Source organism: Pyxicephalus adspersus, chromosome 12 (assembly GCF_032062135.1).
Source record: "Pyxicephalus adspersus chromosome 12, UCB_Pads_2.0, whole genome shotgun sequence".
NCBI lineage: Eukaryota > Metazoa > Chordata > Amphibia > Anura > Pyxicephalidae > Pyxicephalus > Pyxicephalus adspersus.
Genome location: NC_092869.1, coordinates 29,578,766 through 29,597,291, shown reverse-complemented (window position 1 = coordinate 29,597,291; position 18,526 = coordinate 29,578,766). Strand labels below are relative to the sequence as shown.

The window sequence follows — 18,526 nt, the reverse complement described above, 5'->3', positions numbered from 1 at the left end:
AAAAAAAAGTTCTGCCTTTGTTTTATTGGAGCTTTTTTCCTCATCTGTAGAGTGGCTACCAGTAAGACACAGATACATAATATTAACCAGACATCTAACTTTTCTCATAGAGCAAAAAATTGGTTAAAAATAAAGTTTTGGTTTGGGATCCCCTTTCAGAAGCTATGATCTACAAAAGATACTTTAAATGCTTAGCAGCAAAGTAGGAAGCATTCACTCAACATTCAACTCACGAACTACAACTCGAAAGGGTTTACAAAAAAATTATCCAATATTTAATACATATATTACATCAAAACTTGTTAACACTACTGAATTAATAGGGATCAAAACAGATATTAAAATTTTTTAAGTAAACACCAATGCTGTACACACAGCACTCTATCTGTTCTATAGATGAGAGAAGGAGCAAGTGGCATCCCGCTGTGCTCTTCCCTCTTGACTGGTTTAGATCGGTCATTCATTAATGCCTCCTGATGGATACACTAACAATTGTAGGCAACCGCAATACACATATCAGATTCAACTTTTAAAGTTTCCAAAACTTCTAAAGTGCAGGGGGTGACATCATCCTCCATCGATAAGACACCAGGGAATATAGAGCAGCCTCTTGCGAGAGCAACACAGCTCTGGATTGTCTTCTCACAAGATCTGAGGTGCTTAACATTGTCCAAATGGGCTCATCTGGGCTTTATGAGGATGGTGTCAACATCACCTAAGGGCTGTGGCAGAAGAGAGATTGTCTAATCTCCTTGCCAACACTTAGAATATTTTGTAAACTGTCATGTAGCTTTTTAGGTAAGGGGCACCTTAAAGTGAGCTGGAGGGTCCACTGTAAAACTCAGTAACCAAAACCAGGTTAGTCTAAAGAGTTGTGAATACATATATATTCCCATAAGTGAATAAATTCAGTCCTGAAATCTTAGCCACATGGTGGCACCATTCTATTGACTTTCTTTTATTTGCGCGTCAAGCAGAAAGCCATTTAGCACTGGTTAAACACTGCAATCTGTTACATAATAAACAGCTGTTTCTATGTAATTAATACATTTTTCCCCTCTAACATAGCAATGCTAGAGGCATACAGAAGTGATTTGCATCAACATTCATTCATGATGTTTTAGCACCAACCTATAGTAGAGGCATGCAAACATTACCCTTGGACCTTTTGGGGTTACAGGCAGCAATGGTAGGTTAAAAGTGCAATATGCTACAGACCATGTATTTGGTTATGTGGTTAGTTAACCTCGGTCATTAATGTTATATACTTTTATTGTAACCTGTTGTGGATTTATTTGATATATTTTCAAATGTGTACTTGATATGTTGGTTGCTAATACCATTTTTTAAAAAAGAGCTTTTAGGAAGAACAAGGTGCAATACCATATTTTAAAAAATAATATTATTAAAATGGAAATGCAGTCTTATTGACCCCACAGTAATGGGACAAATATGGGCTTATCCTGAATGGTCCTTTAGCAGACATTACAGAATCAACAACATTTTTCTGTTTGTGGCTTGTGCAGTTCTCTGTGATAAGATTTTATTCCATACTCACCACCCAGGCAATATTATTACTATTAATATAACATAAATAAATACAAATGCTCAAAAAAGATACCATAAAATACCACTGATTTGATTTAAAAATAAAAATAAATAAATATTTTTGTGCCAACCAATGTTTTTGTGATTGTACTGCAGCAGATTTGTGTAACAATGTAGGTGAATTCTACTGTTTACTTTAATTCTTCTTAACCACCTGAGCGTTACACTGAGGTCTAGATTTCTGTACCAAAAGTGATCCACTGTTTTTCATGAAATTTTTTTTTAAATGGTAGACCTGTAACTTACAGAAATATGTACGAACAAGGGTTCTAGTAGATATTATGAATATAAAAAATGTTTGAAACACACAATCATGTAAAAAAAAAAAATACTTTTAATAAAATTAAAGGAAATTAGGCGAAGATCAGCAAAGGTAAGATAAGACACAGTGTTACACACTAGCCATCCAGGGAATACCTGGCAATTTTTAAAACTTTGATTCTGTATTTATTGGGGGTTTGTTTTGAATTATTTTGTATTTGATTGGATACGGGAGTTTGTATCCAATCCAATACAAAATAGGAATTTGAATTTCCAAGTTATTTACTTTTATTTTATTTTTTGTATTGGATTGGATACGCAAGTTTGTATTCAATCCAATACAAAATATATATTTGAATTTCCAAGTTATTTACTTTTATTTTATTTTTTTTTATTTTTTGTATTGGATTGGATACAGGAGTTTGTATTCAATCCAATACAAAATGACAGTTTGAATTTACCAAGTATATACTTTGTAATTATTTGAATCATTTTGTATTGGATTCAATACAGGAGTTTGTATTGAATCCAATACAAAATGAATGAATGAGTTTCTATTTGAATTTCCCGCACACGCGCCGACGTCATCACGCACGCACAAGAAGCCGGCCGGCTGTTTTTTTCCTCCGCCGGACGGCTTCTTGTTTCAGAGATCACCCGGCGCTGGAACTAGAACGACGCTGGATGATCAGCGGGAGCAGGTAAGAAACCAGCCGGCATCTTGTGTTCCGCCGGCCGGCCAGCGGAGCACAGGATGCCGGCCGGCTTCTTACCTGGTCCCGCTGGTATACGAGAAGGCACCCGACGCTGGAAACGGAGACCGACGGACGACGATTGACGGAGGACAACGCTGGAACACGAACCCGACGCTGGATGAGCACAGGGGGACCAAGATTTTCCCTACATTAAAATCCCCACTTACCTGGGTAAGTGGGGATTTTAATGTACGGAAAATCTCGGGCTTAACGAAAAGAGCAACTTTTTTGAGCCCGTACGAAGGTCGGGCTTAACGGCAAGGAGGTTAAAGGGACATCAAAAATATCAAAAACATACATCTGGGATGATGAAAATAAACACACACAAGTAACACTTCTCATAAAATATCTACTTACAATTTAGCATCTGTGAATGATCGCACCAAACACTGGTCTTTTTTCACTGACGTTTCATCACTGCAACTAGGGGACACCACCTAAGGCAGACAAATAAAAAAAACATTTAGGTTATTTTTATTTGAACGCAAGCTAGTTGACATCTTTAAAGAAAATACATTTGTATCAAACATGAGAAGGGCTGGTATGGGTTTCCCAGCCTTGCCATAATTGGAGACATTTGAAATGGCTAAACTTACACACAGGAAGAGCTTCCTCCATTCTGAACAAAAAGCCTATTCATCTATTGGCCGATCGCAGTATAAACATCAAATTTCAATGCACATGGGAACCCAAACAAGAAATGAAAGTGTGGTCCTAAGCTGATATACACATACACTAAAATCCTTCTATGTACTGGAAATACCTAATAAAGAGAACCAGTCGTGATGAGGGCAAGAATAGGAATACATAGCCATAAAGATAATCAAATATTTGTATATTGCAGCTTTTCAGTGGTTGCCCTAGGCACATTGTCTACAAGTACAGACTGACAAAATACTTGTTGAACCTGCAGAAATCCAGCACCTTTGTGAAGGTTTGGATCAGGGGTGTCAAACTCAAATACACAGTGGGCCAAAATTAAAAACTTAGACAAAGTACTGGGCCTACCTTAAAATTTATAGAAAAGATTGAGGCGGGCTCAATGCGTGGCCCACCGCTGGAACTCCCTCCAGAAATAGCACCGCTACTACAAATCCCGGCATTTATAAAACAGTCCAATGCGGGGCCACACATAGGCAGAGAGGCTGCTGGTATATAGATGTGAGTGATGCCGGGAATTGTAGTAGCAGAATTGTAGTAGCGGAATTGTAGTTGTCAATCCAGCGGCAGTTCATATTTAGGATTCCTTTGGGGGAATCCTAAAAAAAGGATGTTGCGGGCCAGATTTGGCCCTCGGGCTAGAGTTTAATACCCCTGGTTTAGATGCACTAAAGTACAATCTCAAACTTTTTACACAGTCTTTTGAGTGAACTATATAAAACTTCCCCATCTGTTATGGAGACTGAAGGAAGGGGAAGTATTTAGCAGTCCAAATCAGGACAACAGCCTACAGAGACAACAGAGCTTCTTTATAGATCCAGAGCGAGTGAGAAAACAAAATGCGAGTAAAGACCTATAAGGAACAGATATTTACACTCAAAGCTGAACTCCAAGAACAACTTTATTTATTGAAATAAACTCCCCAATAGCCACAAAAGATTATTCCATACTATGTGCACCAACCAAATACCTTTGGAAAAGCAGTCATAACTGTGTATCTCCCTCCAATTGTGTGAAACATCCCCCACCTCCTAGACTGTAAGCTCTTTGGGGCAGGATCCTCTCCCCTCCTGTGTAACTGTCTGTATTCGTCTGTCATTTGCAACCCCTATTTTTTGTACAGTGCTGCATAATATGTTGGTGCCATATAAATCGTGTTTAATATTAATAAAAACAAAGCAGCACTGACATAATTCTAATAATCAGCAGGTCCACCAACAAGCTGTGTAAAGAAAACCAAAGTGAAAGTGAATTTCAGACCAGTCAACATGGACATGAGAGAGAGAGTAGCAAAGACAGGTCTTTATTACAGAAAACACTTTCGAAGGAGCAAAGTACAGGAGTTGTTTAATGCCAGATTACTGACCTGACCATATCTAACCCTCCACCTGTTACAGTAGGGGGCTCCATCCACATGGTGGATTTTATTTATAACTACATAGAAAAAGTAAATCCAAAGTCAGCTCTCTTCAGTTTAGACAGGAGGGGAATAGGTCATTTTTTTCTCAAGTTAATGTCCCCTTGGAGAGATCCCTTAACTTCCGGTACAGTAGGCACAACAAGAAGTTGAAGGGAAATGTCTGCAGAATAAAGAAAATCACAAAGCCATTTGCAATGATGACATTTGTAGAATGCTTTGTGAATGGCACAGCAGAGTGAGGGGGCTGAAGGCACAACACCAACTATACAGCAAGTTTTATGGCCATGCAGGCAGATTAGACACTTGGTATTGTGTACATTTCATTCACTGCACTTGCATTGTCTTCCCTCCTCAGACAATAGTAGTCACTTTCTCGTCACTTAGCTGAAACAAAATAAAATGTCAGCTGGGTTGAGACGGGCTTTAATTTCTAACTCAACCTTGATAAATAGGCTTTTTCTAGATAACTCCTGACAAAAGATCTTGTGCGGCCTGGGACAAAAAGCCAAGCTATGTACTCCAAAACCGCCATGACAAAGCTGCCAAGGGACAGGTGCCAAGTCAACTTCAACAGGCCAATCAAAGCAATGTGTTTCTATAGATTAACAGGAGCTCCAACTTTACCGAGCTGATCAGAAGCATTTAAGGAACTTGTAAAAGTAGGATGGCAGGTTCACTGCACAAACTGAGCAAATTTCAAGTTATAGGTTGTACACCTAAAAAAAGTAACATCTTTACCATGAAGCCAGAGGTCAGCTTTCAGACCTTTAAAGCAATCTGCATAAAGCAAAAAAAAAAGGGGGGAACTGCTGATATATATTTTAAACTTTTTTTTTTTTTTAAAAAAAAAAAAAAAAAAGCAAAAAAAAAAGGGGGGAACTGCTGATATATATTTTAAAAAGTGCAGCTTATGAAGCCATTATATCATCCTGAATTTTGAACCTAGTGAATAACTGACAAGAACAAGCTTTCATCCACAAAGTCTAAACCTTTAGTCACCCAACTACCCCCAACTTCGTGGGTGAAAGTGACCATAGTGACCTATTGGCCTATACACGCCAATGCGAGCGTTACAACAAGTCAAGACACACATTACTGCTGTTGGTGAACTTCAGTCCCATGTACTATTCTACATATAATTGATTGAATTAAAGCACTATATCAAGATTTGTCTGAAATCTATAATCACAAATTCTAAAAGCCAAATAACACACATAAAAGGCATCATGAAAAACTAGACTAAGTTGGGTTCGTAAATGTAGTTCTTCTGGAAAGAAAACTTTGCACATACTGTTAACCCCAGTAAGGTATAGCGAGCTACCCTATAGTTCACTGTTAGGAAGTCACCCATGGAAAAATAAAAGAAACTCTGTATAAGTTAGATTATACAGCAAGCTCTCTTCCTGTGCTAATTAAACATTTTTTGGTGTCTGAGTAGGCTATAGCTAAGCACTGTGGTTGTCACATGGGAGGAGGGGGGAGTGAGTCACGGGCACCACCATACCTAGAAACAACATGTATGCCACCCCACTGGTGCACAAATGGCAGGGGTGTAAAAGGACAATAGTTTTAAAAATAAAAGTCCACCGAGAAGGATATAGATGTAGTAAATGTATGCTAGATGGGAAAAGCAAAATCTCTGACTGGGCAGCCCAGAGAGAATAAACCAACGTGCAAAAACTTGCAAGAAACCTTTTCACCTCACTTCTGTTCCAAAAAGCACTGTGGACAAAACTAGAGGGGAAATCTCCTTAAAAACTAAAAAGTCACATACTCAGCACATGACAATTCCTACTAAAATACATTTAATTCTGCTAGCCAAACAAGAAAAAACATGCTTAGTAATAAATCTGGGTTATTCATGTTTTATGTAGTGCCATTGCCCAGTGTTGAGCAAAGCTGAAGACAACTACTCACCACAGCCGGATAAGATTCTTTTGTGGAGCTGCAGTTGACATTCACTACTTTGCCCAATAATTCATCTCCAATACGTTTCACATCATCGTCTTCCTCTTCACTGCTGCTGTCTTCCTTCTCATCTTCCGTCCTACAAAGAGACAGCAAACGTTTAAATACAGGTCTGAGGAAAAGACATCTGGGTACCAAACTTTGTTGGATCTTCACAACAAAGTAAAGCAAAACATTAGACCTACATCTAAATATAAATGTAATGTTTTACCTGGCAAAAGATGTTTATTTAGGACCAGTCTTATACAAAGACATATGCCATATACATAGGCAGGCAAAGGTCAACCTTATTTCCTGGTTACAAATGCAACTTTGTGTGTCCCCTTTTAAACCTTCAGCCTGCTCATGCTAACATCAGCACCATCAACCCAGCGGATACAAAACAAGTGTATACTTCAACAAGTCATCTTCCTGGGTATGTAATGAGAAGCAAAATGACTGGCAAAATAGAACAGATTCCCTTGGCAGGGGAGAGACAAGCTATATCTCTTCTGCAATAAAACAAATTGTTTGCAATCTTCTTTATAATGTACACTGTGAATGCAGCTGGCTGCTGGAAATGAATGAACTCCCGTGTGCAGGAATTGGAATTCTGTCATTCTGGGCTGGCCAATCTAGATCTGCAAAGATTTTGAACTTGGAAGTGAATTGGGAGAGGAGACACTGCCTTCCCCTTCTGCAAAGAACACGCCTGATTGCAATTGTTTAGGGTAAGTTCTGCTTGAACTCCTAGCATCTGATCGGAGTGATGGGGGGTAAAGGAAAGACACGTAAAGTTAGATAGCTCTGCATTACTAGGAATCTGTTGCCTTGGTCAACCTGAGAACTTGAAGATCCAAACCGTACAGTATTTCTTTAGGAATGTTTGTCCCTTGTCCCAAGCAATGCTACAGAAGAATTTGACTTTTAAATGATTCAGTACTTTACAGAGAACTCAAACAATTCACAACAGAACCTACCACCACAGAAGCTTGCAATATAATGTCCAAATCCAATCTGTGAAATAAGCTAATAAACCTACATGTTTGGGTTGAGAAATATAAAAAAAACAGTTTATGTATCTTTCACCGGTCAGAAACCAAACATCTGCAGTAAATGTCAGATCTGATGCTTTATAAATACGGTGCTTGGTGTGAACAGAACCCTGAACATAAGAATCACAAGAGCATAGCTCAAACAAAAGTGTGCTACAAGAAGCTAATCACCCCCAAAAAAGATAAGTGGAACAATCTATAATTACATGGAATATAATGGGCTTCAGTAGACAAGGGAATAATTGTCATGGTAACATTGTAATTAAACAGTAGCTGACACCATGCTGACAATGTAGTGGACTGGAATTTCCTTGTCTCTTAGGGGAAAAAAAAGAAATAAAAAAAAAAAAAACAAGTATTATTAGCCAGTGATCGTATTACAGCATTGTTTTAGTCTTGTGCACATAAGCAAAATTTCCAAGGAGTCATGAAGAAAGCACTGACAGCACTAGACGATGCACAGATCCCTTTTAGCAGAAGATACTTTATCAGCATTGAACTTGGCAAAAATGCCACTAATATTCTGTAAAAAAAAATCATTGTGGAGAAAAAAAAAAACATCAACAAAAAAAGCAACAACATCTGTGTAATGACATCTAAGTCGCACTCCTCTTTTACCAAGACAATAAAATGCATTCTCAATTTCAATATAAAAAATACACTGACATTTCAGTCTAATAAAAAAACAAAACCATAGCTGTGCAAATAATTATAGCCAATTTATGTAGCACGTATGAAATACTCAGTTCTCACAGAACACACTGACAGAGACCAAATGACAACAAACAGATCTGTACATGTAAATGTCTTCCAAGTGCCAAGTCTGCAAAGAAGAATTTTGCAAGAGCTACTGCAACACAATTATCAATTTTCCCAGCACAGGTCTGTTAACTACCTGTGATACGTAAACATGAAAAAGGAGTTTAGCTGTCACAAACACATGATAAAACAGAAACAATTAGAAAGCTATCAGTAATACAAATTCTCCCCACGTCTACTAAAATTTAGCCGTGGATCAACTTGCTACAACAAGAGATATCTACCTGATAAAATCTCCTTACAGGTTGAATGGACAAAAAAAATGTGTGCGATTGGGGACATTAAGTGTCATGAAAAAATCAAAATGAACTTACACTGGAAGGGAGGACCGTCTTCCTCTGTTGGATTTTTTCCCAATGACCGGAGTGCCAAAATGTTCAGGATTGGTTAGCGGAAGCTGGTCTAAAGTCTATTTAACAGAGATGTAGAAAGGTCAACAAATTATTCCTATAAAACCATGAAACAAATACAAGAGAAAATTATCTTTAGCAATACCTCACTCTCTGCAAAGTGCCTTTCTCCCTTCAGACATAAAGATGTTCGTCTTAATGTCCTTTCATCCCCATCGTCAAACACTGTAAAATAATAAAACACATATAAAAGGTAAAACAAGTTGTCTAGAGAGTTTTGCACACCTAAGGTGGTCCACTAAATAAATATGCATGTAAAAAAACTCTGTATACACATTTGTAATTGCTGCATATTTTTTGTGTTACATATGCAAAACCTGCAGAATAAAGCAAGGTTATTGTAAAGCAATACACTTCCTATGCGGAGTTTCAAGTGAGGAAAATATACAGAAAGCCCTTAACTTGACATTTACCTGAAATTCCCCCAATTCCTTAAATGATCAAATAATATTTCTTTTTTTTCTGGAATTTCTCCAAAACGAGTGCATTAAAGAACTGCATCAGAGCAAGAATTATTAAAGTTTAGTAATATACTGATGTGTCTGCAAACACAGCGCCAGTCTGGGTGTTCAAATATATTTACCATAGCAATGCTACTCACCCACAGTGTACCAGCTGGCATCTGTCAGCTTGCTTATAACCGCTTCCTGCAGGGATCCATCAGGTGCTTTCATTTCCACTGTAGCGCCAACCTATATACAGAGATTCCACATTAACATGACAGATTTTCCAAACTGACAAGGTTCTTAATTTATCAAACCTTAAATGCTAAGTGCACTCCCCCTTTCTTGGCCCTTTAACAGCTCCGGCATAAATGTACCTAGAAGGATTAGTAAATTAGGTGCTTGTAACCCTTAATAAATTACAACTAAATTCTGTGACAATGCAAGTTAGCTAATCTTATAATGCATTCAACCAGAACATTGTGATGTCTACTGTCAGTGCTGGAAGATGGTTGGCCTTTAATAGTCATTGTACATCTGTGCCCACTCCACCACAGAATCATCATAACCAACGTAAAGTATAAAATGGAAAGCTACAACTGGCTTGTGGGAATAGGAAAGTTTGCTCCAAGTTAGTGAAAATCATTGAGATGCAGTAGTGGGTGTTGGCACGAACACAGTATACCATATATAAAATTACAATATATTTAGTACTGGTTCACACAAAACTTAGTTAAACACCTAGAAGTATTACCTGTGTATTACCGTGTATTAAAAAAAAAAAAAATACTTTTGTACTTAGCCCATTCTTGTTTTATAGCTGAACAGATAAACAATATCAATGAAGTTACTGGTGCTTTGGACTACTAATCCTATACAAAGTAGGATTTAGGGATGTCTCTACTGTACTGCTAAAGGCTTGCTGCAGAGAAAGCTTTTTGTGGGGTTGTGCTGCATCTATTTTGCAAATAGCTGCACAGAAACTACATGCAAGACTTATAGCTATTCTTTTGAACTCTATTTGCGTTTTTCAGGCACATCTTTTGCAGTATAGGTCCTCTAATTCCGGATGCACATATGCTGATGGTGATTTTTATTCACCAAGGATTGTTTTGTGTAATAACACCAGGGTGGTATGTTATTAACAGTATGAATAGGCATTGGAAAGGAAAACAGTTCCCTGCAGTATCTGGTTATCATAATGACAGCAAGTGCATTGTTTTTACACCTTTGTGTGAATAACCACAATAACTACAAACAAATGCAGCTCACCACCTACTTGAAAAAGCTGGAACTGAAAAGTTAAAAAAGTTAATTAGCAGGTCTATGTTTTTTTTTAAATGCATTGGATATCTGCTCCTGGGTTATTAAAGATCTTCAAGTTAAAAAAGAAAAGATAAAATGAAGGTGGTGGCACATACCCGTAATGGACCTTTAACCTGGTCATCCTGAACCAGCTGGGTAGAGCTATCTTGTTTTAGGGTAACCTAAAAAAAATGTAAAGACATCCAAATAAGACACATGCTTTTAGTGACCATAGACAAGGCAATGCTTCTTACACTTTTGTGTCTTTTTAAAAAGCAGTGAATCTGACATTCTTCGAAACAATTCCTTGGTGGAGAATCTTCCAGGTTCATGCAATCTCCACCAGGGAACGTTTCAGTGAATTTTAGATTCACTGCTTTAAAAATAGCCCTTTGTGTTGTGCTGGTAAAATAGACATTTGCTGAGTTCTGAGGGTGCCATTCACAATTAAAAACAACAGCGCACCAATGCATCTAAAACAAATCATGTTTTCTGCAGTCCTAAAAGTTGGAGATCCAACACTGAATCGTCACTGAAACATAAATACTGGGATCATTTTAATGGAACACTTGTTGCAGTGAAGTGAAAAAGACCAAGAGAGATTCTTCATCACTTTGATGATATTTTCCATATGACCATATGTAAAAAAAAAAAATATATATATATATATATATATATATATATACATATACATACACACATATACATACATACATACACACACACACCCTATGAACATTACATTCATTTATTCTATTTAACTTAAGGAAGACACTAGAATAATGGCCTTGTAACAGCATTGCACTGCATCCTCCAACATTCTTTCTAATTATCTGGCATATAGGTCATTTCATTAAGGTCTCTCAGGCTGATGCAGGACTACAACTCCCATGAGTCCCTACCAACCATAAGCAACATAATAAAACTAAGCTCAGCCCAGGCAATTGGAGAAGTACAAACCACAAACTTCTAAAAATAAATGGCTTACTTATTTTATTAGCAAAAATGAGAACTTTATCTCCAGCCATGGCAAGGTTTAGCAACTATTAATCCCCTTTTTTTCTACAGCTCTGGATAATATGTTAGCCCTATTTAACTATATAACTATACTGTTTAAAGTTATTATTAACTATTAATGAGGTCTAATTTATAGCAAGATTAAAATAAATATTGAGGTACAATAGCCCATATTAAACAATAAGCAAAAAACTCTATCCATGTTTAAAAAATAAAGAAAGAAGAAGGTGATAATGCAACAGAAGTTATGGAAGCTTCTAGCTGCTCACTGTACAGAAAAGCTCAGACTAGCAGTGAGAGAATCAGCACAAAAAGCTAATCAGTTGTGGCGCAATACTTGTGTTGTAACAAGGTGCTCAGCCTGTTGCTTCTCCTTACCCTATTCAAGCACCTTTTTTAATTAATTTTGCGTTTTTAGCTATCATAGCTGAAAGTTTATAGATTCCCCCACTTGGGTACCAGATACTTCTATCAGACCCATCATCTTTGCAAACCCAACATATTATCTTTGCTCACACCCATACCAGAAGGCTAAATGTCAGCTTCCAAAACATAAATACAAGGCCAAAAACTGATAATTTAAAACATTAACAAAACACTTTATTCATTGTCTCATGCAGCGTGCAAATCAACAACTCAAATTCCTCCATCGGCTGAAAAATCACGCAGGAAGTTCTCTTATCTGCTGCGCATCCTTTTCAGATATTCTCCACAGCTACAAATTTAATTAACAAGAACTGAAATCCGTTTAAGCATACATAACATTAAAACAGACTTGGAAGATACAATAGGGAAGGAACACAGTAAGAAATGAATAACTTCTTATTTATTAAGCAACATACCTTGACTTTTACTAGGCGTTTGACAGTTTTAATTTTTGCCTCACAGAAGGCACCCCGGTATTTAGCACTGACATCGGTTCCCACTGTTAGGTAGGCAGGCTCATCAGCTGCCTAAAAAGACCAAGACAGGAAAAGTAGTAATTACAGCGAATGTGAACATGTAAAATTAGCTACAGGTAACCTCTATCTCTTATCTTAGAAAGTGAAAAAGTACTTTAGACTACAAAACATTAGATGTACTTGCCTGAATTTTCTGGAAAGTTTGGTTTTACAGATCATAGCTTCATAGAGTACCAAATGAATAGGAGCAATGCCAGTTCACAGAGAGGTATCAGTGATGAACCCAAATTTTTTTTAAGTCAGGTGGCAGCCCCTGTATTGTGACCCAACTCTTTTGTAACCACCCAAAAACTGCCAGGTGGTTACTGAAAAGTGCCGGGTGGTGCGTCCAGCTAAAAGGGGCTGGGAGAACACTGGGTATCATAGAACAATGGTTTCAGGGAATATACAGGTGAATGACATATATTATTGTCCTTAAGCTATGAAGCTGAAGTGCCCCGGTAAAGTTTGTGCTTTAAAAATGAAACTGGCTGGAGCACTTGACAGTCATCTGAAGAGAAGCATAGCAAGCTAATATGAATACATTGCAAACAGCCTGAAATAAGGCAGCATGAACAGCAACGATAATATGCTAATACTAACAGCACAAACACCTTGGGGTCTGTATATAAATGTATAGACCCATACGACTTCTTCCAAGATTCACACATTTACAATTTTAGGTAATTGGTACAGGCTTGTGAGAAAACATTTAAAAATACATATATATGCCTGACTTGTCTTATAGAATATTAAACTTAACACACAATTTTTCTTCAGTTTGTATAAAGGAAACATGCATGGAAAGAAATTTGGAAGCTTAACACTAGTGACCTTTGTAAAATTTAAATATTTAGTACCACACAGGTGATGACCTGGGAATTGCATAAAAGTGAAGTCCCTTCCTAACACATATTCCCCAATAATATTTAGAAGCCAATGAACCATCACAACAAACAGCATTTTCAGGAGGAAAAAATTTTAAAAAGAAAATAGTATAGGAAAATTAACAGCAGCAGCTCAATATTTCATGCAGAGTTGGGTGTGTAAGCAGTCACTGCCCATCCAGAGTTTGCACACTAAGTAAAATTTTTTATGTAGGTGTCAGCTAACAAAGTGTGGTTAAGAAACATGTGCTGCAACTTTGGAAAAATGACATGTACCTACTGTCTGTGACATTACCTAGTGCCATGAAGTCACCATTATGCCATACTGACCAGTGTTCAGCCCAAAAGTTTTAAGCTGGGTGGGAAGAAATTGCAAGTAGATGGCAGGCCCTGTATTGTGACCCAAGTCTTTTCAGTAACCACCCGGCTGTTTTTGGATGGTTACTGAAAAGAGCAGGGGGGTGCATCCACCTAAAAGGGCAAGAGAGAACACTGCTGACTATGTGAATACCTGCCCAGTTGTTATTTTCCCCAATAAATAGAAAAGTAAACGGTCAAGACTTTCTTTGATGCATGAGATATTAGTTAGAGTCTGTTTAGTTACATGCCAGGTAATCTACCAGCAAGTTTAGCATGTGGCAAAAAAAAAAAAAAAAAAAATAATAATCTCATCTCATATTGAAAGCCCACTAATATGTAAGGTGTATATACAAACTCAATGCAGATATCTGATGAATTGGGTTTAAAACGTTGATGCTGCTATATAAAAGTGGCAACCACAATATTGAGCCTACCCAAAAGAAAGCACATGCAAAGGTGGAGGCTGCAACTTATTATAGTGAGAGTTTAGGACTGCAAACATCTGTTTTTTGTTTACTAATATTATTTTTGTTTCACAATCAAAAAGAAACTTTTTTCTCCTTCTGACTTTACTAACATTATGTGTTGCATGATTATACAGTGCACTACCCAGGACTCCTGGAAAGCTGATAACCTAAAACACAATCACGAATATCAAATGGAAGGCTGGTTTGGGAAAAAAAAAAAAATCTCAAGTGCACAAACCAGCCATTACTATTTTAAAAACACAGTTCTCTGCTAGGAGTGTTTTTGACAGCTCATGCAAAACAAACAAACAAACAAACATTTGAGTGTGCAACAAACAGCTATTCGCTAAACAACTATCCAAATAAGAAAAGTGTTTCACAAACATTCCACAAGAACATTTAAAAAACAAAAAACACAATCTTACTGCTGACTGCAGCAGCAAACTTGCTGGGAAAATATTAAAAGTCTAATATACAGAACTGTATGAAGCGAGGAGGAGCAATCTCACAGCGTGGTAAAAGGTGCCAGTTGCAAAGAACTGCCAAGGGTGGAAGAAACTTGCTCTCCATGTTGCAATAATTAACCAGGCAATTCTATACAAGCTCCATATAGGAAAGTAAACAAATTCTACAACAAAGAGCATCAAGTTATTGATTGTAAAGTTTAGAGCAGCAGTAGTAACTCTAAATCTCACTTTTAAACTTCCTTCCTTCCTCACAAAAATACAGCAATTTTCTATAGCACAAACCAAGTATATAAGTGAACTAATCACAAGCAAAATAGGCAGAGATTAAACCCATCAAAAGAGACTAGGTGGATACAATACCAATATCAAGCACTGTTATTGTAAATATATAACATATAGCAATATGTTGGCAGACCTGGCATGCAAGTTTGCTTACACTGGCAATACGCAAAAAGAAGCCTGCAGTGCACACATTTTGGCTTTATTTAAAAACAAACCAACCAAGTAGAACTAAGAATAACTCATTCATATTACAATTTCAGCATTCTCATACAACAAACTTGCAATTTATGTCATGATGTGGGAATGTTTACCAATTGTCTCATAGCAATATAACTTCCTACAAAAAGTACAGCAAACAGGGCTACTCCACACAAATCATCCTGACACCGTTGACAAGGACCAAAACACCTTATATATAAAAGCCTACAAGCCAAAACCCACCAACATAATGGGGGAAACTTTGCTGTCTATAGATGAGAGTGTAGATGTCACTTTTGTTCGCACGACCTGTGTTACATATTGGCAGGTTTCAGTATCCAGGTCCGCCTGAGAGTCAGACTCGCTACAGTATGTGATTTGGCTAAAACTGTGGGAAGCTGTGAGGTGAGGAAACCCCAAAAAGGTTTGGCTGTAAGTGCTGAAGGAAATGCAGCTAAGGAAGCTCCGCAGGACGAATACAAAAAGTACAAACATGCCGTGTGTATGTTAGGCAGGACAGAGTGTTACAAAATGATAAGAAGCCGCCTACCTTCATCGTCAAAGGTTATTTGAGGGATTCCAGCTCGAAGATTGGTCGTCACTACAGCTGAAAAAAGAGAAACAAGAAAGATTTAGATACAGAACATTTTGCTTTAGCGTCATTGCAGTTTTTCCCAAAGACAATCCCAAAACCCATTGAGAAGTTAAACTAATCACGAGAAGGGCAGGGTAACTAACGATCATGATGTCCACTGCTAACCAAAACAATTATTTTTCAGCAGAAAGATTTGTATCCTCAGATGTGGCTGACAGCGGAGATGCAATGCATGGCCATGAATGTAGCAAGCCAAATGAAAAAAAAAAAATATGCAGCATTTACACACATGAGCTCTACAACTACGTTCACAGAATATGATCTTTAATGCAAATTTAGGATCTGACTGTCTGCATTTATCATCAATCCAGACTAACTGCACAATGAAAGGACATTGCTGTAAAGTCTCCTTGAGTAGCCCTGTACAGTAATGCTGGGTCACGTGTGCAATTCAACTGCTGAATGCTATGTGCACAAAAAAGTTACTTGACAGAGAGCTGCAAAACTAAAGTTAGTTTTGGGCACCAGACAGCAGTCCGTGTACACATGCTCCCATTATCAGGGTAAGGAATAACTTGTTTGCACCAACACAAACCTGTTCAGGTATCAATGCTAGTTTTTTCATAGGAGGTGGAACTTCAATTTCTGATAGAGTTTATGGCCACCAAACCATCAGGGTAGGTAGGGAGGTATATGTGTAAAATTCACATGTGAATGAGGGAGGTATACGAGATTCACAGACATTTATATAGCAGCCTGACCCACCAACAAATATCTGTGAGTACATGAGAAAGTGAGTTACATGGCGAGATGTCCACAAACATCCCCAACAACAAATGTGTGTGGACGTCTCTACCGAGAGGATTTTTGTTGGAGTGCCCACAGACATCCTCATTATTCCTGGCCATCATATGCGAAAGTTGTGAAGTGAGGAGGGTGATGAGGATATCTTTATCAATAATCAGATGTCTGTGGGCACAGCAAAAGGTGAGGTGCCCAGTGACGTCTCCATCACCAATAATCACATGTCTGTGGGCACCTCAAGAGCCAGGGAGAGGTACCTGAAGAGCTTACATTATGTTTGGGGCAACTCAAGAGATGCAAGCAGGAAGTTAGGTACCCACAGAGATCATTTGTCAACAGTGACCACTTTGTGAGTACATCATGAGAAAGAGCAAGGGGTGAGGTGCCCAATGACATTGTCAATGATCATTGTATGTCTGGGACAGCAGAATGTGAAGTGCCCGATGGTCATCATATATCAGTGGGCACCTCAAGGAGAGGTGCCCAGTGACATCACCAATGACCAATATGTGTCTGCGAGCACCTCAGGAGAGACGACAGAAAGTAAAGTGCCTGATGGTCATCATATGTCAGTGGGCACCTCACCAATAATGATCATGAGTCTGCGGGCACCTCAGGAGAGATGGCAGAAGGAGAAGTGCCCAATGGTCATCATGTATCAGTGGGCACCTCAAGGTGAGGTGTCCAGTGACATCACCAATGCCCATCATGTGTCTGCGGGCACCTCAGGAGAGGCAGCGGAAAATGAAGTGCCCAATGGCCATCATATATCAGTGGGCACCTCACCAATAACCATTATGTGCCTGTAGGCACCTCAGGAGAGATGGCAGAAGATGAAGTGCCCAACGACATTAACAATGACCATCATGTGCCAGTGGGCACCTCAAGAGAAGCACCAAAAGGTGAAGAGCCCAATGCCATCAGCAGAGATCACCTTCTTGTCTCTCCTGAGGTGCCCATAGACAGATGAGGAAGTGCCCAATCACATGGTCGGTGGCCATCATATGCCAGTGGGCACCTCCAGAGAAGCAGGCAGAGGTGAGGGGCCCAATGACATCACCAGGGCCCATCATACCTCTATGAGCAGTGTGTGAGGTGCCCAGAGCTCCCCATCACCCATATGTGTGTGGGCACCTGGTCAGATGCCATCCATAGCCGCAGGGCCTGTGCCAGTGGAATGCCTGGCAGAGAAGTGTCCGGTCATCTCAGAGGATTTCCTGCCTCGGTGAAGAGGGGGCGCCAGGCTTTGTGTTGTCGGTCTGTCACGTCGCCATTGCTGTACCGGGCGGCCCGCATCCTCCTCACACGGCTCCTTTGTGGAAGTTGTGCGGAGAGCGCGGTGCCCATACAGGGAGCGGATCCCCTCCTCCTCCTCAGAGACCACCCTGACAGCAGCACCGAGACACCCCGCTCTACCTGCCCCCGCTCTCCTCAGCCGCCTACCATTCCATTGGCAGCCCAGTCACATCCCTTCAAACTCTCTGCTGAGAAGTCAGCGCTCGGCCAAGCCGGATGCCCCGAGCTCCACCATCCCGCCCCCCTTTACCAGCAAAGCTCCCGAGCCTTCCCCAACACCTCGCAAAACCCACGGCATAAGCTGAAAGTTCCACTCACACACTCGGCTCCTCCAACTCCCCACTTGCACGGAACTGCAAGCAATAAACGAAATAACAAGCTGTTGAGCAGAAGCAATCCTTCTCGGAAGACCATTGGTTCTGCCTCACGCCGTGGAGAGCAGACCAAACGTATGATTGGGCAGAATATGCTAGTTAGTTATTGGAAGCGCGGGCTTAAAACGCCTATTGGCTGTTAGGAATGCAGGTAA

The 18,526-nt window shown here is 39.2% G+C and overlaps 1 protein-coding gene across 1 annotated transcript in view; it reads right to left on the bottom strand.

Annotated features, from left to right (window-relative positions):
- Window positions 1-18,494, bottom strand: part of ARID4A (AT-rich interaction domain 4A) — a 45,724-nt gene extending 27,230 nt beyond the window's left edge. The window contains exons 1-9 of the mRNA XM_072427650.1: window positions 18,316-18,494; window positions 15,853-15,909; window positions 12,543-12,653; window positions 10,800-10,865; window positions 9,537-9,627; window positions 9,021-9,100; window positions 8,840-8,934; window positions 6,622-6,751; window positions 2,982-3,061 (exon numbers count right to left, since the gene is read on the bottom strand). Of these exons, the coding sequence (XP_072283751.1) occupies window positions 2,982-3,061; window positions 6,622-6,751; window positions 8,840-8,934; window positions 9,021-9,100; window positions 9,537-9,627; window positions 10,800-10,865; window positions 12,543-12,653; window positions 15,853-15,858 (659 nt within the window). The 5' untranslated portion in view covers window positions 15,859-15,909; window positions 18,316-18,494. The remainder of the gene's footprint in view (window positions 1-2,981; window positions 3,062-6,621; window positions 6,752-8,839; window positions 8,935-9,020; window positions 9,101-9,536; window positions 9,628-10,799; window positions 10,866-12,542; window positions 12,654-15,852; window positions 15,910-18,315) is intronic.
- Between the last annotated feature and the right edge of the window lie 32 nt (window positions 18,495-18,526).